The sequence below is a fragment of the Cetorhinus maximus genome, chromosome 5 (assembly GCF_964194155.1).
Source record: "Cetorhinus maximus chromosome 5, sCetMax3.hap1.1, whole genome shotgun sequence".
NCBI classification, from domain to species: Eukaryota; Metazoa; Chordata; class Chondrichthyes; order Lamniformes; family Cetorhinidae; genus Cetorhinus; species Cetorhinus maximus.
Window position 1 is genome coordinate 171373904 of NC_135883.1, and position 25748 is coordinate 171399651.

Here is a 25748-nt window from a genome sequence, read left to right on the forward strand (position 1 = left end):
GTTGCAGGGATGGCTCCTCAGGGGGGAGGGCTATCCGCAGAGCCTGTGGCTGATGACACCCGTGCAGTGGCCTCAGGCTGCAGCAGAGCGACGGTATAATGAGGCTCATGCTGCAGCTCGCAACTTGATGGAGCAGACCATCGAGATGCTGAAGATGAAGTTCCAGTGCCTGTACTGGTCTGGTGGAGCCCTGCAATACAGTCCACACAGGATGTCATGCATCGTCGTCATATGCTGTGCCCTTTACAATCTGGCACTCCAATGGGGAGAGAGCTGGCTAAGGAGGAGGTGGAGGAGCTGCACGTCTCCTTCAATGAGGAGGATGCCAACGGGGATGAAGCTGAGGAGGTCCTCGAAGGCGACGATGATGGTGATGAGGCCCTCGCACTGGCAAGACGAGGCAGATGCACTTGGGAGGCCCTCATAGCTGCTAGATTTGTGGAGGATGATGGTGACATGCAGTGAGGTGACCCCATTGCTCCTCACATTTGTTCCATTGCTTTTGTGAATGTTTGACTCCAGACTGGCTTATGGCAGCGTGAATATCCTCTGTGAGAATGCCCCTGTCTTGGAGAGGCGGTGGAGGTCCTAATAGTCATTTGATTCCAGGAGGATGTTGACGACATGCATTGAGGACACTCCATAAATCTTCACATGGCCTCTGAGTATGTCTGACTTCTGCCTGGCCGAGGGTAGCTCGCTTGCACTCTGTGATCAGGGTCATATCATAGAGGTGCTGCCATGAAACTTTAGAAGCATCTGATGCTTTCTCCACCTTCAGCACCTGTGCCCTTCAGGAGCTGGAGCACAGCATCAGCGGTCACAGATGCTGAAGAGATGGGGGCCAGCCCCCTCCTTAAAGGTACTGAGAGCACAGTGAGAGCACACCAAGAGAATGCGAGAACTCTGTGTCGCCTGCCCATTACATTCTGGCAGCAATGACCAGCACCTCCAAGGTGCAGGCATCAGTAATGTTTCCAGGGAGTGTTAGGCTAGACTGTCACTGTGGTCTGAAGGCTGCACAGAGCACAGGGAAGAGGCCCTGGACTGAGATACCTGCCTTTATATTGTGCAGAAAGGTTTCACATCTGCATGACAAGAACACTGCTCATTAGAACAAGGAGCCATGCAGCCATGGGCAAGGAGACATTCTTGGGAGTTTATTAACAATTGTGAACAGCATGTACAAGTGATTAACACCCGTGCCCAGGCTGTGCAACTAATTTTCCTTAACTGTCCTAACCCTGCTGCTATGTCTTGGTGCTCCCAGGCCATCCGCAGCAGAGGTGTGATGTCTGTGACGACTTTGGTGGGTGTCCTCTGGAGGGCCAAGACTTGGAGAGCCCCGGCCTGCTTTCAAGGTTCTTCTGTGTGGCAGTGACACCCTCCTCGGCCTGTGGAGCTAGAGCTGCTGAGGTCACAGGAAGAGTGGGCTCAGATGGGCTGGACACTCTCGGAGTCACCTGGATGGATGGGTCCAGATTGTGCACCTGCGGATCCTCCTCTCTATGGGTGCCTAGGGGCCCCAAGCTGGCTCCTTGAAGAGCAGGAATAGCTGGAGTGAGATCGAGCTGCCTTGCACCCCTCTCGCGTGTACAGTGTTGGAGGCCATCTATGGCAGCAGCGATGGAGTTGAGCCCGTGCAGCAGGGCAGGAGCTAAATCCTGGACCAAGGTCTCCATGGCGGCCGCCATCCTATCAGTGTTGACCTCGGTGCATTGGCATCCCAGCGCTATCACCTCAGACTGAAGGCGGATGGACTCCTCCATCGTGCCTCGCAATCTGTGGATGCAGCGGACATCCCTTCCTGATGTTCCCAAGCTTGCCTTTGTAGCTCCAGCAACTGTGACATGAACAAGTCCACAGGCTCATCATCTGACTTGGACTCAGCAAATTTCTGGTCTCCATCAGTCGTTGAAGTGGTGGACACCTGGGAAGTCCCTGCTGCGGCCTGCAGTGGATCAGATAGTGCGATGTGCTCACCAGATTGTGATCCCGGGGCAACTCTAAAGCTAGGTCCCACCAACGTCTGCACTAGGGGAGGGTGTAGGTGAGCGCTGTGATGGGACTTCAGGGAGGGTGCCTCCAGATTCCTCCAGAGATTTCTTCGGGCCTTGATTGGAGGCCGTGTTCCATGGACTCTGTCAGCTGTTTGGCAGATGTACCTGCGAAAGCAAGGGGAGATAATTACTGCATGGCAGTGGCCTGTGAAAGAGGACACATCACTCACAGCATGGTTGTCTGATGGATGTTGCACTGCTGGATCTTCACTTGGTAGAGCAGCGCTGACCTCAATGTCAGCACAGGACCATTCCAGATCCTCGCCGGCCAGCTGGATGGCTCTGTTTTCAAAGTCCGTGAGGACCTTGATTTCGGGCTTTCCGCCACCGGTCTGCAACCTCTCTCTTGTTGTGTGCCAGCTTGTCTTGCATGGATAGAGATGGAGAAAGTGTAAGCAGGATGCCTGCCGGGCCAGATGGTATGGTATGAGGTGAGTGTGAGAGGCTGAATGGTGATGTCCCTTGAACTGGCAGTGAGTGAGGGCCCTGTGGATGTGTGCTGGGTTTGTGAGTGTGTGCGTTGAGAGTGATGAAAAGAGTGACTTACCCTGGTGGAATGGAGGAGATCATTCATCCTTTTGTGGCACTGGGTGGCTGCCCTCTTCTGTAGGGCATTGGTGCTGACCACCGCTGCCACCGCCTCCCAAGCCAGACTGGTCACATTGCTGCCCATCCTGCGGCCAGAGCAGGGGTACGGGACATCCCGGGGGGTCTCCATGGCATCCAAAAGTCACTTGAGAGACCCGTCATTAAACCAGGGGGCTGCAGTCTTCTTCGGTTTCAGGGTCATGTCTTCCATGCAGCAGTGATGATCTGGAAGCACTGAGATGTGTGCATGCGTTTGGACTTTAAATATGGCGTCCAGCGTGATGCAGCGGCGGGATGATGACGGGCGGGCAAATGAGAGTCCGGCATGTTTCCCAGGAGTCCATAAATATTGAGGCAGGTTTGGAATGATACAGCGCGAAAACATTGTTTTACCTACCCACTACTGCACTTAGTGAAAATTTGGGAAAATTCTGCCCTCTATCGCTGATGCTTCACATTTTGTCTTCCTCTCTCTGTCTATCTCTGATCCATGACTCTGTTTCTGTCTCCATCTCTGATCCGTCACTCTGTTTCTGCCTCTTTCTCTGTATCTGATCCTTCACTCATTTCTCTCTCTCTCTCTGATCCTTCACTCTGCTTCTCCCTCTCTCCCGATTCTTCACTGTTTCTCCATCTCTCTCTCCAACTCTGATGCTTCATGTTTTCTTCCTCTCTCTGACTATCTCTGAACCTTCATTCTGTAACACCCTCTATCTCTGATCATCACTCTGTTTCTCCCTCTCAATCTCCTTGATCATTCACCCTGTTTCTTCCTCATCCTCACTACATTTGAAACTTCACTCTCTCTCGTGCTCTATCTCTGATCATACACTCTGTTTCCCTTTCTCATATTCGCTCTGTTTCTCCCTCTTTCTGTCTCTGATCCTTCACATGGTTTCTCCCTTTCTCTCTACATCTGATCCTTCACTCTATTTGTCCCGTTATATACCTGATCTTTCAATCTGTTTCTCCCTCTCTATCTCCAATGTTTCATTGTTTCTCCCTCTCTCAATCTGATCCTTCACTCTGTTTCTCTCTCTCTATCTCTGGAACCCTTCACTCTCCCTCTCTCTTGCTCTTTGATCCTTCACTCTGCTTCTCCAACTCAATCTATCCCTGATCTTTCACTGTTTCTCCCCCTCATTCTATCTCTTATCCATCACTCTGTTTCTCCCCCACTCTCTATTTCTGATGCTTCACACTTTTTCTTCCTCTCTGTCCATCTCTGATCCTTCACTCTGTTACTCCCTCACTTTCCCTATCTCTGATCCTTCACTTTGTTTCTATCTCTCCCGCTATCTGATCCTTCAACGTGTTTCACACTCCCTCTCTATCGCTGATCCTTAATGCTGTTTCTCCCTCTCTGTCTACCTCTGATTCTTCACTCTGTTTCTCCATCTCTCTCTCTCTCTCCATCTCTGATGCTTCACATGTTTTCTTCCTTTCCCTGTCTATCTCTGAACCTTCATTCTGTATCACCCTCTAACTCTGATCATTCACTCAGTTTTGCCCTTCCTCTCCAAGTCTGAACCTTCAATCTCTCTTTCTCATGCTCTCTATCTCTGATCCTACACTCTTTCTCTCTCTCATACTTTGCTCTGTTCTATCAATGATCCTCACTCTGTTTCTCTCTCTATCTCTGATGCTTCACAGTTCTTCCCACTTCCTATCTGTGAATCTTCACTCTATTTCACCCTCTTTCTTTACATCTGATCTTTCATTCTGGTTCTCCCTCTCTATAACTGATCCTTCACTCTCTCTCTCGATTTCTGATCCTTCACTGTTTCTCCCTCTCTATGTCTGATGCTTCATTGTTTCTCTCTCGATTTCTGAACCTTCATTCTTTCCCCCTTTCCCACGATGTCTAATCATTCTGTTTCTCCCTCTCTCTTTATTTCTGATCCTTCACTGTTTCTCACTCTTTCTAATCCTTCACTTTTTCTCCCTCGTTCTACATCTGAACCTTCGCTCTGTTTCTCCCCCTCCCTCCATTTCTGACCGTTCACTGTTTCTCTCTCCCTCTCTCTAATCCTTCACTCGGGTTCACCCTCTATCTCTCTGTGATTCCTCACTCTGTTTTGCCCTTTATCTGTGATCCTTCACTCTGTTTTTCCTTCTCTCCCTGTAATCCTTCACTCTGTTCTTTCCTTTATCTCTATTTCCTACATCTGATCCTTCACTGTTTCTCCCTCTCTATATTTGATTATTCACTCTGTTTCTCCCTCTCTCTTTATTTCTGATCCTTCACTCTATTTCACCTTCTTTCTATCTCTGATCCTTCACTCTGTTTCCTACTCTCTCCATTGCTGATCCTTCACTCTGTCACAACGGCCATGAGAAATGCTTGCAGCCTATCCAGCATCATGCTGCTTCAAAGAACAAGCTTCTTCAAAAAGTCAGAGGTGCCATTTTGATTAAGGTCCTGTTTTACTTGGTTCTGACTGCTGCACCCTCTCTCTTGACAGATTCAGGATCACAGACTATCCTCATGTCAACAGGACTCGAAGATTCCTTGCTGGCAGAAACAGAAATGTGACAGCCTACTGATGAACCATGTCTTGAGGGACACCCACTGACTTGGGCTATATTGCGCTCCTACTGACCCATGTCTTTGGCTGCTGCTGTTGGAATTTACTGAATTTGGTTTCTCACCACTTGGATCATTTAGTGCTATAACCCCTATGTGACAGTGACCCTACAAATACTTAATAAGCACCCTCCAATCACGTAACATTATGCTACTTTACGTTTCTGGTGTTTATTTAAGAATTTATTTACATTTAATTAGTCTTATAACAATTCATCACATTGAAAATGTAATTAACTGTGTAAAGCACTGACAAGTTTTGATGTGATAAGGCATTGTGTAAATGCAGTTGTTAATTCATTAATTAATGAATGTCTTGAACTTGATGAGTCAAATGGGCTCCTCTGTGTTGTAATGACTCTATGAAACAGATTATAACGGGCCTGGCTTTAGCTTAGTTGTCTTTACTCAGTCTGATAGCTGTGCTGTCTCTGAAATAAGCAAGTCAGAAATGCTCAATAAAGTTTTGTTTCCATGATGTCTTGTGAGTAAATATTTTTTAACTATATTAACGAAAGGAAGCTCCTAATTCTTGCTCTCTGCCTGCTTAGGATGAGCCAGGAGTGATAAGAAAACAAAGTGCCGTAACAAGAAGGGAAAACAATTCCTTCCCACTGTAACACAGCTTATTACTTTCATCTCCCACATTTTCATCTCCCACATTGCAGAAGTCAAACACTGAGTAAGTAAGCAGGTACTGTGCCAGTTAGAGTATTTTGGGCCCTACTTGACACACATCAATGAAAACTGCACCCATTCATGTGGCCCAGCTACTTTAATGCTGTGGTTACTCCAGCAGGTCAGAGGCTGGATATTCTGCAGTGAGTGAGTCACCTCAACTCCCAAATCCTTAGTACAAGCCGGGAGCATGATGAAACACTCCACTTGCCTGGATGAGTGTAACTGCAGCAACACTCAAAAAGCTCAATACCAGCCAGAATAGAACTATCCTCTCTGATTGGAACCCCATTCACCATCTCAAACATTGACTCCATCCACAATGTGGCTGCAGGGTGTACTATCTACCAGATGCATTGCAGCAACTCACCATGGCTTTTTTGATAGCACCTTTCAAACTTGCGATCTCAGCCACAGGCAGATGAGAAGGACCCCTCCAAGTCACGCACAATCTAACTGCAAATAAATTACCATTGCTTCAGCACCACTGGTTCAAAATCCTTGAACTCCCTAACAAAATATGGATGTGCCTAAACCACATGGATTGTAGCAGTTCAAGAATGTGGCTCACCACCACCTCCTCAAGGTCAGTGAGAGATGGTCAAGAAATACTGGTCTAACCTACATGCCAAGAATGAAAAAGAACAACAGCCAAAATGACACAGGCCTTGCCTGATTCACAATCTTTTTGTGGCAGCCTTCTGTCTTCTAAGACTCTGGCATGGCAGTCTCTGCCTTTTTGGCTGCAGAAGAAGATAGTGGATTGAGAAGGTGTATGATTTGTTGTTTTCTCTGGCTAGCTGAGCTTTTCATTTCTGCTTACCTCTTCCAATGCTCATCCAAACAGCCAATCTCCAGAGGTCACAGACATTAGTGACTGTCTCCTAGTCACCAGTGTCAATGTCCCCTACCTTCATATCTTACTTGCATGTGTCTTTGTAGTAGAGGTATGGATGCCCAACAGGTCATGACCCAGTGGCCAGTTCAGAGCATTCAGAAGGGTATATGGTCTTCATCCATCTGGTGAATGTGGCCGAGTCAGCACATTGTCATTGGCTTGGCAATGAGTGTATGCTGATGGAATAAGAACACTCCAGGGCCTCCGAATTGGTGATCTTGTCCTGCCAAGAGATGCCGAGGATACGTCTGAGACAGAGAAGGTGTAAACTATTCAGATGTTTTGCATTCCTAGCATAGGGATCCAGGCCTCATCAATGTACAGGGGTGCGCTGAGGATGCAGGCTTGGTGTTCTTAGTCAGGTTGCTGTTGTTCTACATTCTCTTACTCAGATTGGGCATAGTTTTTGTGATGCATGAGTTGAATTCAGCATTAAGTGACAGATTTCTGGCAATTGTGGACAAAGATATGTGAAGCTATCAACACCCTCCAGCATTACATTGTCAATGCTGATAGATGGCGCAATGGCAACATCCCAGACCATGGCATTTGCCTTCCTGATGCTGATGGTCAAAGTAAACTTTTTACAGATGTGAGAGATTCTGTCCATTTGCTGGTCCAGATGTTCCTCAGTATGGAATGCTAGTGCAGCATCAACAGCATAGAGGAACTCTATAAGGACTTGACACACCTGTGTCTTTGATCTCAGGCAACCAAGGGAGGCTTTTTGTCAGTTCCGGTATGTAAGTAGACACCCACTGTAGATAACTTCAAGGCATACAACAGCATCAAAGAAAAGAATATGTCAAAGAGTGTTGGTGCCAGTACACAAACCTGTTTGACTTCATGGCGGATCTCAAAGGGTCCCAATGTTGCTCTGTCATAGCTAACCTTACCTGTCATGTTGTCATAGAAACATAGAAAATAGGAAAATAGGAATAGGTCGTTTGGCCTCTCGAGCCTGCTCCGGCCATTCAATATGATCATGGCGACCCTCCATCTCAACGCCATATTCCTGCTCTCTCCCCATGCCCTTTGACGCCTTTAGAGTCTAGAAATCTATCTATTTGTAGTAATTATGGTTTTATTTAGTGTGTAATGTACCTTTAAAAATATTGCTTGTTAAGGAAGAACACATGATCTGTAGTAACCAATAGGAGTGTAGCCGGGCTACCTCAGAAGTCAGTGTGGAGATGTTGTTGGAGTTGAAAGCATATGTGTAGTTGCTGCTGGGTACGTTGTATAAAAAACTTAGTGTTTCCACCCAAGCAGTGTCTTCAGATCAACTCTATCAATAGTAGCAACTCGGCCGCCCTCACAACAAACTGGCAACAAGGATAAAACAGGATTGAACAGAAGAAATCAAGTTGAAAAGAAATCGGCACTGTACCTCGCCCAGTGATTGTAAGTAGCAAGCTCTGTTAGAATTGAATAAGTTATCCCCTGTAAAAATGCCACAATTCGGGAGACTTGATTCTTTTGAACCAGCCACAAATGATTGTCTCATTACATAGAACGCCTCACGTTCTTTTTTCAAGTGAACAAGATTACGGGGGAAGAGAAGGGGCGAGTGGTCCTCTTGAGTACTTGTGGGAGATAAACCTGATTCGAAGTTTGACGACACCCAGTGACCCAAATTCAAAAAATCTCAATGAATTGGTGGACCTTGTGAAGGGTCACTATCAACCAAAGCCCTCAGTCACAATGCAGAGGTTCAGGTTTAATTTGCAAAATAGAGCCCCACATGAGACAATTGCATGCTATGTGGCAGATTTGAAGCAGCTAACAGAACATTGTGAGTTAGGTACGACTCTAATTGACATGCTCAGAGATCATTTAGTCTGTGGTTTAGTGTGTGGTGTAAATGAGGACACTATTCAGAAAAAATTATTGTCCGAAGTGAATTTGGAGTTCAAGAAGGTTCTAGAGATAGCATTGGCCATGGAAAGCACAGTAAGAGATTCAAGAGCCATACAGGGCACGCAAAATGGCACCATCCTCCACATCGGGTGGGAAATCCCAGCCGAAAAGGGCGTGAAAATGCAAGACTCTGCTGAGAAGTGGGAAACAGCCCCTGCTAGCCGAAGAATAAAGAAAAATAACTTAACAGCGAAATTGAAGAATAATTTCAATAGAGATGGAAACAAGCAGTCTTTTAGCGATTGGCAGTTTAAAAAAATTGAGTGCTGCTATTGTCACAGAAATGGGCGTATAATGAGGCAGTGCAAGGAAAGATTCAAGTAGGCTTGTAAACAAAAGAAGAAGCACAATGAAAATCTACAATGTAGAAGAGCCTGAAACGACAAATTCAGATATTTACTCATTGTTTAATCTGAAAGTTGGAAAGACAGAACCAATATTTGTCACACTGAAAGTAAATGGCAAACCTGTTAAAATGGAAGTGGACACGGGAGCTTCTACTACAGTAATTGGGGAACATACCTTCGGATAGCTGAATAATGGTGAACATCAATTAAGTTTAGAAGAAACAGCTGCCAAGCTCAAAACATACACGGGTGAAGACATTCAAGTAAAAGGCATAAGCAGAGCAACTCTCCATTATGAAGCTACTCTTGATGGTGGTAGCAGGTGAAGGGCCAAGCCTCCTGGGGCAAAATTGGTTGAAGGAGATTAAGTTAGAATAGGTTAAAATTTTCCAGTTGAGAGCAAGTGGGCTACCAGAGCTACTTCAAAAGTATGCCACCGTCTTCAACGACAAACTTGGTAAAATCCAGGGCCTGCAGGCAAAGATTAATGTGCAGCCGGAAGTGACCCCTCATTTCAAGAAGGTGAGACCAGTGCCATATGCACTGCAAGGAAAAAGTCAACACTGAACTGGACAGACTAGAAAAACTGGGTGTTATACAACCTGTGAAGTTCTCAGAATGGGCAGCACCCATATTCCCCATCCTTAAACTGACCAAAGCATCCAAATTTGTGGATGCTACAAATTCACGGTTAATAAAGTAGCTAAGGCACCCCATTCCAAAAATCGAAGACCTGTATGCCAAGCTGGCAAGAGGGACCACCTACACGAAGCTTGACATAAGTCATGCTTATCAACAACTAGATTTGGATAATGCCTCCCAGGAATTTGTCACAATTAATACCCACAAAGGGTTGTACCAATATACACAATTGCCTTTCGGTGTCTCCTCAGCTTGCGCCATCTTTCAAAGAACACTGGAAAGCTTACTGCAGGGACTGCCCCAGGTTGTAGCCTATTTAGACAATATTGGTGACAGGATTCACTGAAAAAGAGCATTTGGCAAAAGAAGAAGTCTTTAAACATTTTTTGCAAGCTGTAATGTGTCTAAAACAAGAAAAGTGCACATTCCAGGCGAGGGAGGTAATCTATTTGAGTCACCAGGTAGATTCACAGGGCCTCCACCTGGTTGAGGAGAAAGTGAGAGCCTTAGTTCCTCCAAAGAGAAGGGAGCCACTTTTAATTGAACTACACAGAGATGCACCTACACCAAAGAACATCTTAGAGCTCAAATCATTCCTAGGGATGATCAGTTATTATGGGCAGTTCTTATCCAATTTGTCTACAGTGCTGGCCCCCCTGCATTCTCTACTCAAAAAGAACCAACGTTGGTCTTGGGAGATGCCCCAGGAAGAAGCTTTCATAAAGGTAAAACAATTGAAAGTGCATTCTGACCAGGCGAAAAAATTGGTGCTAACATGTGATGCACCTCCCTACGGAGTGGGAGCAGTACTCTCTCATCGGATGGACGATGGCACAAAACGGTCAATAGGATACGTGTCAAGAACGCTCACCACAGGGGAAAAGGGATACTCCCAGATAGAAAAAGGCCTGTCCATCATCTTTGTCAAGAAATTTCACCAGTACGTACATGGCTGCCATTTTACAATCATTTCAGGCCACAAACCATTGCTAGGATTATTTAGTGAGGACAGGGCGATACCACCCATAGCCTCAGCAAGAATACAACGATAGGCTTTAATTCTGGCAGCATACAAATACATTTTCGTACATAGGCCTGGCAATCAAATTGCAAATGTCAATGTACTTAGTTGTTTGACTTTACAAGAAAATGATGAGCATGTCCCAATTCCACAGGAACTTGTTTTACTGTTAAATTTCTTTGGTTCCTCGCCAGTATGCGCTCAACAGATGAGAGACTGGACAAGTGGGGACCCAGTCCAATCTCAAGTATGAGAACAAGTGCAGCATGTTTGGGCACAGCAGCCTGCATCGGATGAAATTAAACCGTACTTAAGAAGACATGAAATAACCAGCTAGGATGGCATCTTATTGTGGGGAGCACGAGTGATAGTTCCACCAAAGGGAAGGGAGCCACTTTTAATTGAGCTACACAGTGCACTCCCAAGAATTTCCCGAATGAAAACCATAGCACACAGTTATATATGGTGGCCTGGGATGGATGGCGAAATAGACAGTTTAGTAAAGCACTGTGTGCAATGTCAGAAACTGCAAAAGTTGCCAGCAACAGCTCTGTTACACCCTTGGAAGTGGCCAGGTAGACCCTGGGTGCAGTTACACATTGTCTACGTTGGACCTTTCCTGGGAACAATGTTTCAGCTCATTGTCGATGCCCATACAAAATGGTTGGACATATGAGGTGAAGTCACCAATGTCGACCGCTACAATTGAAACACTATGTCAAAGTTTTGCCATTCACAGATTACCAGAAGTAGTCGTTTCCGATAACAGCACGGCATTTACGACCCAGGACAGACGTGTCTGATGTTCCTGTAGGAGTTGAGTATACAGAACTGCAAGTGCCCACCGAAGCACCTGATGTTCAGGCAACTCCAGAAAAGGAGGTTCCTGACAAAGCATCTGAAGATATGGAGCTGCAATGTTCGACACGTATCAAGAAACCACCTGAAAGACTGAACTTGTAAACTCCTTACACAGTGTAAATATTGTGTTGTCTTGAAAAATATGTTTTTTTATTCTTTTTTTTAATTGACGATTTGTGGGCTTTGCTGTCTGGGCCAGCATTTATTGCCCATCCCTAGTTGCCCTGGAGAAGGTGGTGGTGAGCTGCCTTCTTGAACCGCTGCAGTTCATGTGGTGTAGGTACACCCACAGTGCTGTTAGGAATGGAGTTCCAGGATTTTGACCCAGCAACAGTGAAGGAAGGGCAATATATTTCCAAGTCAGGGTGGTGAGTGACTTGGAGGGGAACTTTCAGGCGGTGGTGTTCTCATCTTTCTGCTGCCCTTGTCCTTCTAGGTGGTAGTTGTCGTGGATTTGAAAGGTGCTGTCTAAGGAGCCTTGGTAAATTCCTGTAGTAGATCTTGTAGATGGTACACACTGCTGCTACTGTGTGTCGGTAGTGGAGGGAGTGAATGTTTGTGGATGTGGTGCCAATCAAGCGGACTGCTTTGTCCTGGATGATGTCCAACTTCTTCAGTATTATGGGAGCTGCACTCACTCAGGCAAGTGGGGAGCATTCCATCAAACTCCTGACTCGTGCCTTGTAGATGGTAGACAGGCTTTGGGGACTCAAGAGAGGAGTTACTCATTGCAGGATTCCTAGCCTCTGACCTGCTCTTGTAGCCACAGTATTTATATGGCTAGTCCAATTCAGTTTCTGGTCAATGGTAACCCCCAGGATGTTGATAGTGGGGGATTCAGTGATGGTAATGCCATTGAACATCAAGGGGCAATGGTTGGATTCTCTCTTGTTGGAGATGGTCATTGCCTGGCACTTGTGTGGTGCGAATGTTACTTGCCACTTGTCAGCCTAAGCCTGGATATTGTCCAGGTCTTGCTGCATTTGGACATAGACTGCTTCAGTATCCGAGGAGTCGCAAATGGTGCTGAACATCTCCACTTCTGACCTTATGATGGAAGGAAGATCATTGATGAAGCAGCTGAAGATGTTTGGGCCGAGGACACTACCCTGAGGAACGCCTGCAGTGATCTCCTGGAGCTGAAATGACTGACCTCCAACAACCACAACCATCTTCCTTTGTGCTAGGTATGACACCAACCAGCGGAATGTTTTCCCCCTGATTCCCATTGACTCCAATTTTGCTAGGGCTCCTTGATGGCACACTCAGTGAAATCCTGCCTTGATGTCAAGGCAGTCACTTTCACCTCACCTCTGGAGTTCAGCTCTTTTGAACCAAGGCTGTAATGAGGTCAGGAGCTGAGTGGCCCTGGTGGAACCCAAACTGGGCATCAGTGAGCAGGTTATTGCTAAGCAAGTGCTGCTTGATAGCACTGATGATGACCCCTTCCATTACTTCACTGATGATGGAGAGTAGACTGATGGGGTGGTAATTGGCCGAGTTGGATTTGTCCTGCTTTTTGTGTACAGGACATGCCTGGTAGCAGTTGCAGCTGTACTGGAACAGCTTGGCTAGGGGCGCGGCAAGCTCTGGCGCACAAGTCTTCAGTATTATTGCCGGAATATCGTCAGGGCCCGTAGCCTTTGCCGTATCCAGTGCTTTCATGCGGAGTGAATCGAATTGGCTGAAGACTGGCATCTGTGATGCTGGGGACCTCCAGAGGAGGCTGAGATGGATCATCCACTCGGCACTTCTGGCTCAAGATGGTAGCAAATACTTCAGCCTTATCTTTTGCACTGCTGTACTGGGCTCCTCCATTATTGAGGATGGAGATATTTGTGGAGCCCCCTCCTCCAGTGAGTTGTTTAATTGTCCACCACCATTCATGACTGGATGTGGCAGAACTGCAGAGCTTAGATCTGATCCATTGGTTGTGAGATCACTTAGCTCTGTCTATCACTTGCTGCTTATGGTGATTGGCATGCTAGTAGTCCTGTGTTATAGTTCACCAGGTTGACACTTCATTTTTAGGTATGCCTGCTGCTGCTCCTGGCATGTCCCCCTGCACTCTTCATTGAACCAGGGTTGATCCCCTGGATTGATGGTAATGGTAGAGTGGGGGATATGCTGGGCCATGAGATTCCAGATTGTGTTCGAATACAATTCTACTGCTGCCAATGCCCCACAGCACCTCAGGAATGCCCAGTCTCGAGTTGCTAGATCTGTTTGAAATCCATCCCATTTAGTACGGTGGTAGTGCCACACAACACAATGGAGGGTATCCTCGATGTGAAGGTGGGACTTCGTCTCCACAGTGACTATGCGGTGGTCACTCCTATCGATACTGTCAGGGGCAGATGCATCTGCGGCAGGCAGGATGGTGAGGATGAGGTCAAGTATGTTTTTCCCTTGCCCCCTGCCCCAGACCCGGTTTAGCAACGATGTCATTTAGGACTCGGCCAGCTCGGTCAGGAGTGGTGCTACCGAGCCACTTTTGGTAAGCAGGATCGAGAGTCCTGCATGGTATGTTGCCTGCCCTGTGCCAGGGCGAGGGATATCTCTGACTGGCTTGAAAGGATATTGGAGAGGCAGGGGGAGGATCCAGTTGTTGTGGTCCACGTCGGGACAAATAACATAGGGATGACTAGGAAAGAGGACCTGTTTGGTGATTATCAGGAACTAGGAACTAAATTAAAGAACAGGTCTTCAAGGGTTATAATCTCCGAATTACTACCTGAGCCACATGCAAATTGGCATAGGGACGCGAGAATAAGGGAAGTAAATACATGGCTAAAGGAGTGGTGCGGGAAAGAGAGGTTCCATTTCGTGGGGCACTGGCATCAGTATTGGAACAGGAGGGATCTGTACCGTTGGGATGGTCTCCACCTGAACCGATCTGGGACCAATGTTCTAGTGAAAAGGGTAAATAGGGTGGTCAACAGGACTTTAAACTAGAAAGTGGGGTGGGGGGGAGGGAAGGGTAAAACTCCAAGAAGTATGACTAATGGGAAACAAAGCAGCAGGTTAGCGTGTGGGGGGGTGGATTCAACTTCATGGAAAATTATGAAAAAACTGAAAAGAAAGGAGAGACCAGGAGAGGCTATTAAAGTCCCCAGAACACAAAATAGGACAGAGTGTTTGGAAAGGGCTAGGAATCTAACTTCAAGCACATCAGATAAAGGGACGACAATGAGAAAGGGGACGGGAAATACAGGACTGAAGGTGTTGTATCTGAATGCACGCAGTATATGAAATAAGGTAAATGAGCTTGTGGCGCAGATTGAAATTGGCAGGTATGATGTGGTGGGCATCACGGAGACATGGCTGCAAGGGGATCAGGACTGGGAGCTAAATATCCAAGGATATACATCCTGTCGAAAAGATAGGCTGGTTGGCAGAGGGGGTGGGGTTGCTTTGTTAGTAAGAAATTAAATTAAATCGATAGCAAGAAATGACGTAGGGTCAGATGATGTAGAATCTGTGTGGGTAGAGTTGAGGAACTGCAAAGGTAAAAAAACCATCATGGGAGTTATGTACAGGCCTCCGAACAGTAGTCAGGATGTGGGGCACAAGATACACCAGGAGATAGAAAAGGCGTGTAAGAAAGGTAAGTTTACAGTGATCATGGGGGATTTCAATATGCAGGTAGACTGGGAAAATCAGGTTGGTAGTGGATCCCAAGAAAAGGAATTTGTAGAATGTCTACGAGATGGCTTTTTGGAGCAGCTTGTGGTGGAGTCCACTAAGGAACAGGCAATTCTAGATTTAGTGATGTGCAATGAGGCAAATTTGATAAGGGAGCTTAAGGTGAAGGAACCCTTAGGAGCAAGTGGCCATAATATGATAGAATTTACCCTGCAATTTGAGAGGAAAAAGCTGGAATCAGATGTAACGGTATTACAGTTGAATAAAGGCAACTACAGAGGCATGAGGGAGGAGCTGGCCAGAATTGACTGGAAGATGAGCCTAGCAGGAAGGACAGTGGAACAGCAATGGCAGGAGTTTCTGGGAGTAATTTGGGAGACACAGCAAAAATTCATCCCTAGGAAGAAGAAGCATATTAAAGGGAGGACGAGGCAACCATGGCTGACAAGGGAAGTCAGGGACAGCATAAAAGCTAAAGAGAAAGCATACAATGTGGCGAAGAGCAGTGGGAAACCAGGGGATTGGGAAGCCTACAAAGACCAACAGAGGACAACTAAAAAAGAAATAAGGAGGGAGAAGATTAAATATGAGGGTAAACTAGCCAGTAATATAAAAGAAGATTGCAAGAATTTTTTTAGATATATAAAGGGTAAGAGAAAGGCAAAAGTGGACATTGGGCCGCTGGAAAATGACGCTGGAGAAGTAGTAGTGGGGAACAAAGAAATGGCGGAGGAACTGAATAGGTACTTTGCTTCAGTCTTCACGGTGGAAGACACGAGTAACATCCCCAAAGTTCAAGCGAGTCGGGGGGCAGAGGTGAGTATGGTGGCCATTACCAAGGAGAAGGTGCTAGGAAAACTGAAAGGTCTGAAGGTGGATAAATCACCTGGGCCAGATGGATTACACCCCAGAGTTTTGAAGGAGATAGCTGAAGAGATAGTGGAGGCGTTAGTGGTGATCTTTCAGGAATCGCTGGAGTCAGGGAGGGTCCCAGAGGACTGGAAAATCACTAATGTAACCCCCCTGTTTAAGAAGGGAGTGAGGCAAAAGATGGGAAATTACAGGCCGATTAGCCTGACTTCGGTTGTTGGTAAGATTTTAGAGTCCATTATTAAGGATGAGATTTCAGAATACTTGGAAGTGCATGGTAAAATAGGGCAAAGTCAGCACGGTTTCATCAAGGGGAGGTCATGCCTGACAAATCTGTTAGAATTCTTTGAGGAGGTAATGAGTAGGTTAGACAAAGGAGAGCCAATGGATGTTATCTACTTGGACTTCCAGAAGGCCTTTGACAAGGTGCCGCACAGGAGGCTGCTCAGTAAGAAAAGAGCCCATGGTGTTAGAGGCAAGGTACTAGCATGGATAGAAGATTGGCTGTCTGGCAGGAGGCAGAGAGTGGGGATAAGGGGGTCCTTCTCAGGATGGCGGCCGGTGACTAGTGGAGTTCCACAGGGGTCAGTGTTGGGACTACAACTTTTGACTTTATACATTAATGATCTAGATGAAGGAACTGAGGGCATCCTGGCTAAGTTTGCAGATGATACAAAGATAGGTGGAGGGACAGGTAGTATTGAGGAGGCGGGGAGGCTGCAGAAGGATTTGGACAGGTTAGGAGAATGGGCAAAGAAGTGGCAGATGGAATACAACGTGGGGAAGTGTGAGGTCATGCACTTTAGTAGGAAGAAGAGAGGCATATACTATTTTCTAAATGGGGAGAGAATTCAGAAATCTGGAGTGCAAAGGGACTTGGGAGTCCTAGTCCAGGATTCTCTTAGGGTTAACTTGCAGGTTGAGTCGGTAGTTAGGAGGGCAAATGCAATGTTGGCCTTTATTTCAAGATGACTAGAATATAAAAGAAGGGATGTGCTGCTGAGGCTTTATAAGGCTCTGGTCAGACCACATTTAAAATATTGTGAGCAATTTTGGGCCTCGTATCTCAGGAGGGATGTGCTGGCCCTGGAGAGGGTCCAGAGGAGGTTCACGAGAACGATCCCAGGAATAAAAGTCTTAACATATGAGGAATGTTTGAGGACTCTGGGTCTATACTCGATGGAGTTTAGAAGGATGAGGGGGGATCTGATTGAAACTTACAGAATACTGAGTGGACGTGGGGAAGATGTTTCCATTAGTAGGAGAGACTAGGACCTGAGGGCACAGCCTCAGAGTAAAGGGAAGACCTTTTAGAACAGAGATGAGGAGAAACTTCTTTATCCAGAGAGTGTTGAATCTATGGAATTCATTGCCACAGAAGGCTGTGGAGGCCAGGTCATTGAGATAGATTCTTGATTGGTAAGGGGATCAAAGGTTACGGGGAGAAGGCGGGAGAATGGGGTTGAGAAACTTATCAGCCATGATTGAATGGCGGAGCAGACTCGATGGGCCGAATGGCCTAATTTCTGCTCCTATGTCTTATGGTCTTATCGACAATGAAGTCCCCACCCAGTGTACATTCTGTGCCTTTGCCACCCTCAGTGCTTCCTCCAAGTGGTGTTCAACATGGAGGAGCACTGATTCATGAGCTGAGGGAAGACAGTACATGGTAATCAGCAGGAAGTTTCCTTGCCCATGTTTGACCTGATGCCATGACACTTCATGGGGTCTGCAGTCAATGTTGGGCACTCCCAGGGCAACTCCCTCCTGTTTGCCACTGTGCTGCCACCTCTGCTAGGCCTGTCCTGCCGGTGGGACAGGACATACCTAGGGATGGTGATGGTGGTTCCTGGGACATTATCTGTAAGGTATGATTCTGTGAGGATGACTATGTCAGGTTGTTGCTTGACTAGTCTTTGAGACAGCTCTCCCAATGTTGGCACTAGCCCCCAGATGTTAGTGAGGAGGGCTTTGCAGGGCTGACAAGGCTGTGATTGCCATTGTCGTTTCTGGTACTTCGGTCGATGCTGGGTGGTCTGTCAGTTTCATTTCTTTTTTGTGACTTTGTAGTGGTTTGTTACGGCTGAGTGGCTTGCTAGGCCATTTCAGAGTCAACTACATTGCTGTGGGTCTGGAGTCACATGTAGGTAGGTAAGACCAGGTAAGGATGACAAATTTCCTTCCCTAAAAGGCATTAGTGAACCAGATGGGTTTTTACAACAATCAACAATGCTGTCATGGCCATCATTAGACTTTTTAATTCCAGTGCTGTGGCGGGATTCAAACCCAGGTCCCCAGAGCATTACCCTGGGTCTCTGGATTACTAGTCCAGGAACAATACTACTACACCATCGCTTCCCCCTGTGCTTGTAAATATATGTATAGCCGTGTTAAAGAAGGAGGACTATAGCTAAGTTAAAGGAGGAGGAGTGTAGTAATTATAGTTTTATTTAGTGTGTAATGTCCCGATAAGAATAATGCTTGTTAAGGAAGATCACATGATGTGTAGTAACCAATAGGAGAGTAGCGTAGGATACCTCAGCAGTCAGTGTAGAGACGGAGTTGGAGATGAAAACACACATGTAGGTGCTGCTGAGTACATTGTAAATAAACTTAATGTTTCCATCCAAGAAGCGTCTGCAGATCAACTGTTTCGATAATAGGAACTTGGCCACCCTCACAACACTATTTCCTTCCTAAATATATTCAGTGACTTGGCCTCCACAGCCTTCTGTGATAGAGGCCTGAACTTTACCTTTGGTGGGCGCACGTGATCGGTGGGCCCGGAAGCGTCCATGATACGACTGTTGATTGCAATCGGCCCCCGACCGTGATTTCACACTGGCTGGCCAATTAACAGCCAACCAGCGTGAAACGTGTGCTGAAAAGCTCAACACTGCAGGGGTGGGGGGTCAGGATGAAGGTGGGCGATGATGTCACTGTGGGCACGGGCGAATGTTCCAAGAGAGCTCCCTGAATGTAGACAGCTGTCTCAGGGATCTGCAGACTTTCAAATGGTGAAATAAAGATTTAAAAAGCTGCAAAACAATGTCCATGCATCACAATCAAGCACCTGAAAATATACCTAGATTTTATCCTGCCCTAGGATGAGGCTTGATGAAAAATGTTAAGGCCGCCTGGCCGATTCGCCCATCTGCAAACTGGAAGGTTGGATGGGCCGTGAAAAATTGGAGGCAATTGCACCGCTAATGGGCTTAATTGCCCGCTTAATTGTCAGCGGGCGCACTTCCGACTTTTGTGTGTGCCCGCCGAGCGAAATATTGCGAGTACGCGATGACTTTGGGATGCCCGCCTGATGTCATCTCACGCGATTTTACACCTAATCGGGTGGGGTGCCCTCCCACCCAGATTTTACACCTAATCGGGTTGGGTGCCCTCCCACCCATGGAACGTAATATTCTGCCCAGAGAATTCCACAGGTTCACCACTCTCTGAGTGAAGTTTCTCCTCATCTAATTGGCCTACCCCGTATCCTGAGACTGTGACCCCTTGTTCTGGACCCTCCAACCAGAGGAAACATCATCCCTGCATCTAGTCTGTCCATCCCTGTCAGAATTTTATATATTTCAATGATATTTCATTTCATTCTTCTGAACTCCAGTGAATACAGGGCCAGTTGGCCCAATCTCTCTGTATACGACAATCCTGCCATCCCAGGAATCAGTCTGGTGAACCTTCGCTGTACTCCCTCTGGGGCAAGTACATCCTTTCTTAGGTAAGGAGACCAAAACTGCACACAATACTCCAGGTGTGGTCTCACCAAAGCCCTGTACAGCTGCGGTAAGACATCCTTGCTCCTCTACTCAGGTCCTCTCACAACGAAGGCCAGCATACCATTTGCCTTCTTAACTGCTTGCTGCACCTGCATGCTTGCTTTCAGTGATTGGTATACAAGGACACCCAGGTCCTTTTTTACATCAACATTTTTCAATCTATCACCATTTAAATAATACGCTGCCATTCTGTTTTTCCTACCTAAGTGGATAACTTCACACTTATCCACATTATACTGCATCTGCAATGTATTTGCCCACTCACTCACCTTGTCTAAAGCACTTTGAAGCTTCTTAACATCCTCCTCGCCACTCCTAGTCCCACCTAGTTTCACATCATCAGCAAACTTGTAAATATTACTTCTGGTTCCCTCATCCAAATCATTGATATATATTGTGAATAGCTGGGGCCCAAGCACTGATCGCTGTGGTACCCCACTAGTCACTGCCTGCCATTCCAAAAAAGACCCATTTATTCCTTATCTTTTCCTTTCTGCCACCCAATTCTCAATCCATGCTGATATATTACCTCCGTCTTATGTGCTTTAATTTTACACACTAACCTCTTACGTGAGACTTTTTCAAAAGCTTTCTGAAAATCAAAATACACCACATCCCTTATCTATTCAGCTAGTTACGTCCTCAAAAAAACTCTAGTTGGTTTGTCAAACATGATTTTCCTTTCATAAATCCATGTTGATTCCTGTTGATATTTTCCAAGTGTCTAGTTATCACGTCCTTTACAATAGGCTCTAGCATTTTACATACTACGGATGTCAGGCTAACCGGTCTGTAATTCCTTATATCCACCAACATGCGTTTTAATGAAGTTCTCCAACCTATCTTAGCCAACTCACGCCTCAAACCTTCATAATTTGCTTTGTTTAGATTTAGGACCCTAATTTCGAATCACTTTCCATCCTAATGAAGAATTCTATCATGTTATGATCACTATTCCCTACAGGACCCTGCACAACAAGATTATTAATTAACCCCTTCTCATTGCACAATACCAAATCTAGGGTAGCCTGTTCCCTAGTTGGTTCCTCGACGTACTGGTCTAAAAAACAATCTCGTACACACTCCAAAAATTCATCCACCTCAGTATTATTGCTAATTTGGTTTGCCCAGTCTATGTGTAGATTAAAGTCACCCATGATTATTGTAGACACTTATTACATGCACCTCTAATTTCCTGTTTAATGCCATCCCTTACTTTACCACTACTGTTTGGAGGCCTGTTGACAACTCCCACCTCTTGTTGCTTCCTCGATCCACCCAGACTGATTCTACATCTAGATTTTATGAGCCAATACCCTCTCTCACTAATGCACTGATTTCATTCTTAGCTAACAATGCCACACCACCTCTTTTTCTTTTTTGCCTGTCCTTCCTAAATATCGAGTACTCTTGGGATATTCAGTTCCCAACCTAGGCCACCCTGAAGCCATGTCTCTACAATTGCAATCACATTGTGCCCATTTGCATCTATTTGCACTGTAAATTTGTCTACCTTGTTGCGAATTTTTTGAGGAGGTGACCAGGTGTGTAGATGAGGGTAGTGCAGTTGATGTAGTTTATACAGATTTCAACAAAACCTTTGACAAGGTCCCACATGGGAGACTTATAAAGAAGGCAAATGCACATGGGATACAGGGTAATTTGATAAGGCGGATTCAAAATTGGCTTAGTTGTAGGAGGCAGAGGGTGATGACAGAAGGATGCTTTAGTGACTGGAAGCCAGTGTCCAGTGGTGTACCACAGGGATCTGTGCTGGATCCCCAATTATTTGTCATTTATATAAACGACACTGGCATCCAAAATGGAAATAGAAAACTGGTTCATGAGTGAGATAGACTCAGAGGATTCCTGTGCTACCTGCCTGGTCCTCCTAGTCTTTTTGGTGGACACCCCTTCCCTCTCTGCACGCTCCTAACCTGTAGTGTGACTACCTCCCTAAATGTACTATCTGCCTAGTCCCCAGCATTGTGGATGTGTCACAGTGACTCCATCTTTCGCTCGACTTCCAAAACCTGGACCTCAAGTTTCTGCAGCTGATGACACCTCCTGCACATGTGCTTGACAAAGCCATGTGAAATGTCCATGACTCCCCACATGCCACAGGATGGGCATTCCACATGGCTGAGCTGCCCTGCCATACCTTATGCTTACTTTTCAACTATTTACTATAAACTGGAGACTAGAAAGAAGACTTACTCACTAATCAGCTCCTCGTCTTGTTCCAACTACTCCAGACTGATAAAGCTATCAGATGGAGCACCTCTTTTGCCCAAATTCCCAACTCCATACTCAAGCATTGTCTCCTGTCCCATCGCACCCATTATTGTCTGTGCAGTTTGAAGAACAGTCTCTTATAAAGAGCTTCTGATGAGTTACTATCTACTTAAGTTTCCTGCTACAGTAATTAACACCAATTGAACCAACTCATTTCAGCTGATTGACAGATAACTGTCTGTAGGAGGCGGTGGCGTAGTGGTATTATTGCTGGACTAGTAATCCAGCAACTCAGGTTTGAATCTCGCCATGGCAGATGGTGGAATTTGAATTCAATAAAACTCTGGAATTAAAAACCCATCTGGCTCACTAATGTCCCTTTAGGGAAGGAAACCTGGTCTGGTTGACTCTTAAATGGCCTCAGTTGTATCAACCCTATACAAAGTCTCAAAAAAGTTAAACTGGACAGACCACCTGGCATCAACCTCAGCACTGCAAATGACAATGGCACTGAGTGTACCTACGCCATATGGACTGCAGTGGCTCAAGATGGCAGCTCACCACCACCAGTAAATGTTGGCTGAGCCAGCAAAGCCCAAATCCTGTGAATGAATTTTTAAAAAACTGACAGCTCTGTTTAGCAAGGCTATTTAACTCACTTATAGTTTGTTAATTCTAGACTCTGTCACACAATCTATATTCAAAGTTTAGAAAACATACCAGAGCTTACAATATGAACTAAACTCCCAACTCCTCAATCAGGCGTAGTCTCCTTGTGAGCCCCTACTGTACCTATAGATTCTACCATTCTCCCTATTACTGATGTCAAGCAGTTAAATTTCTCTCTCCCTTCTTTGCTTCAGTTCTACAGGACATTGGTGAGACTGCATCTTGAATATTATGTGCAGTTTTGGTCTCCTTATTTAAGGAAGGATATAAATATGTTGGAGGCGATTCAGAGGAGGTTTACTAGATTGATACCTGAAATGAGTGGGTTGTCTTATGAAGAAAGTTTGGACAGGCTGGAATTTAGAAGAATGAGGGGTAACTTGATTGAAATAAATAAGACCCTGAATGGTCTTGACAAAGTGGATGTGGAAAGGATGTTTCCTCTTGTGGGTGAGTTCAGAACTAGGGGGTGCTGTTTTAAAATTAAGGGTCACCCTTATAGGACAGAGATTAGGAGAATTTTCTTGTCTCAGTGGGTTGTGCAACTTTGAAACTCTCTGCCTCAGAAGGCAGTGGAAGTGGGGTCATTGGATATTTTTAAGGCAGAGGTAGATAGTTCTGTTGAAGGGTCATGTGGACTCGAAACGTCGAATCTCTTCTTCTCCACCGATGCTGCCAGACCTGCTGAGTTTTTCCAGGTAATTCTGTTTTTGTTGTAGATATTGTTAGGCAAGGGAGTCAAAGGTTATCAGGATAGATGGGAATGTAGAACTCGAAAGACAAACAGATCAGCCATGATCTTAATGAATGGTGGAGCAGGCTCAAGGGGCTGAATGGCTTACTTCTGCTCCTATTTCATATGTTCTTAAATAATGGGGTTACATTTGCCACCTTCCAATCTGCAGTAACCATTCCAGAGTCTACAGAATTTTGAAAGGTGACCACCAATGCATCTGCTATCTCTACAGCTACCTCTTTCAACACTCCGGGATGTAGATCATTAGGTCCAGAGGATTTATATAGTTTAAGCTCAATTAATTTGTCTCGTACTTTTTTTTTAACTAGTATTAATATCTTGCAGTTCTTCATTTACACTAGTCCCTTGATTCTCCATTATTTCTGGGGTGGTTTTAGTATTGTCCTAGTGCAGAATGCGTACACAAATATCTCAAAGATAATTTCCAACAAATTTTGCTGTAAATAAAAAAGAATCAGATGCAGTGAAGAGTTAACTTTAAAATAGTTTATTTTGTTTAAAATATACATCAGTTCAGTCTTAGAAATTGAGAAAATAAAATTAGTAAAGGTTTAACAGTCTTGTACAGAGAGACAAAGGGGCAACTCACTACAAAATTCTACAACTCAGATTGTCCTTAAAAGATGACTGAGAAATGGATCGGAAGCACTAAAAATGTTCATTTTCATTCTCCATACAATTCTGAATGGTGCATATATAGACAAATGTTAATCACAACATTCGATAAAAATTTCAGTATAACTGAAAACTAAGTCCTGCTGGGCTCTCAACTCCGCAAAACCTCCTTCAGCCAGGAAGGTGGATGTGCAAACAGAATATTGGTCCCTCACTTAGTTACAATGCGAAACATCAACATTACTTCGAAGCTAATGAACCACTACACTTCAAAGCAATTTAAAGAGGACCATTCTCGGTCAACATGAAGGAAGTGGGCCTTCCAAACTGGCGAGGGAAATGTGGATCACTGCACTGTGTGTAGAGTTCGAGGTGCAAAGTATTTGCATCAATACAGTCACTTGGTCAATTTTATTAGTAAAGCTTTGACAATCATGCAGGAAAAAGTGAACCTGGAGAAGCTGAAGAGATCTTGAAAAATGGAACATTGCATCCCAGATTACTAAACACAATGCTGATGCCACAGCACTAACACTTGAGAGTCAGCCCATTGATTGATGAGCAAAATTAACTCTGAGCTCCTGCACATGGCTGACTAGGATAATCGCTGAACCATCAGGTAAGGGTCAGCTTGAGATGTTTATGGCCAATTTTGCACAAAGATTTTCACTCCACAACAGAAGATTATTCTTTGTACACAAAGTAAAAACAGCCCATGTTTTGGATTAAATATAAACTTTGCCCACTCAGTTTAATCTCAGACTCAATCCAGAAATGTATATCAGTTACATCATGGAACTGAATGCTATAAGCTACTTGGCAGGACTATGAATAAGCTTTAAGATCTTGCCCATAACTATACATTGAGAGTTATGATGATGACAAGTTAACACTGAAAAGTCAACACTCTCACACAAAGAAATATTTTACTGGATGTATCACAATTAGACATCAAAAGATACATCATACCAAAGAATACAATGGTATGTGGTGATTCATGCCCCTTAAGAAAAGCACAACCAGCTTCAATGATTTTCTAGTGGATAACTGGAGATAAGTGTGTACATTACTCCATCTGTATACTCCATAGTTATTAAACCACTTCAGCTAGCCTCAGACTTCCAGCATGTGCTATGTACTTTCCTGATCTAACAGCTGGTGATTTGTATTTTAGTCATGGGGGTTAACTGACAGCAGATTACTGGCAGTAATTTATTATTCAGCACCTGATTTGAAAGAGGCCTCAGTCAATCGAATCACCCTGATGTTTCCACATAGGGTCAGCAAGTGAAAACTTACAGAGGGTGTCATTAGACAGTATGAAGAGGCATACCCAGAGGCCAAAAAAAAAGGACACTGCGAGAATGCAGGTAATTGACAAACACTTAAGAGCAAAGTTGGAATCTTCAGCCTATTAAAAAATGGTGCAAGTGAACACTTCATCACAAGAAAACTCTTTAAAATTCTCTAGTGTAATTAACCTGAGTCAGTTGTTGAGTTAGTGTTGAGTGACCTCAAGATGTACTGAAAACATTCTGGCACATTTAAAACAAATGCAGAC

General features: G+C 45.2%; 1 protein-coding gene across 2 annotated transcripts in view; it reads left to right on the top strand.

Moving 5' to 3' along the window:
- The window catches only part of lrrc73 (leucine rich repeat containing 73), a 172606-nt gene extending 166894 nt beyond the window's left edge, over positions 1 to 5712 (top strand). For both annotated transcript variants that reach the window (XM_078542801.1, XM_078542802.1), the window contains one exon: positions 5114 to 5712. In XM_078542801.1, the coding sequence (XP_078398927.1) occupies positions 5114 to 5184 (71 nt within the window). In that variant the 3' untranslated portion in view covers positions 5185 to 5712. The remainder of the gene's footprint in view (positions 1 to 5113) is intronic.
- The last annotated feature ends 20036 nt before the right edge of the window (positions 5713 to 25748 follow it).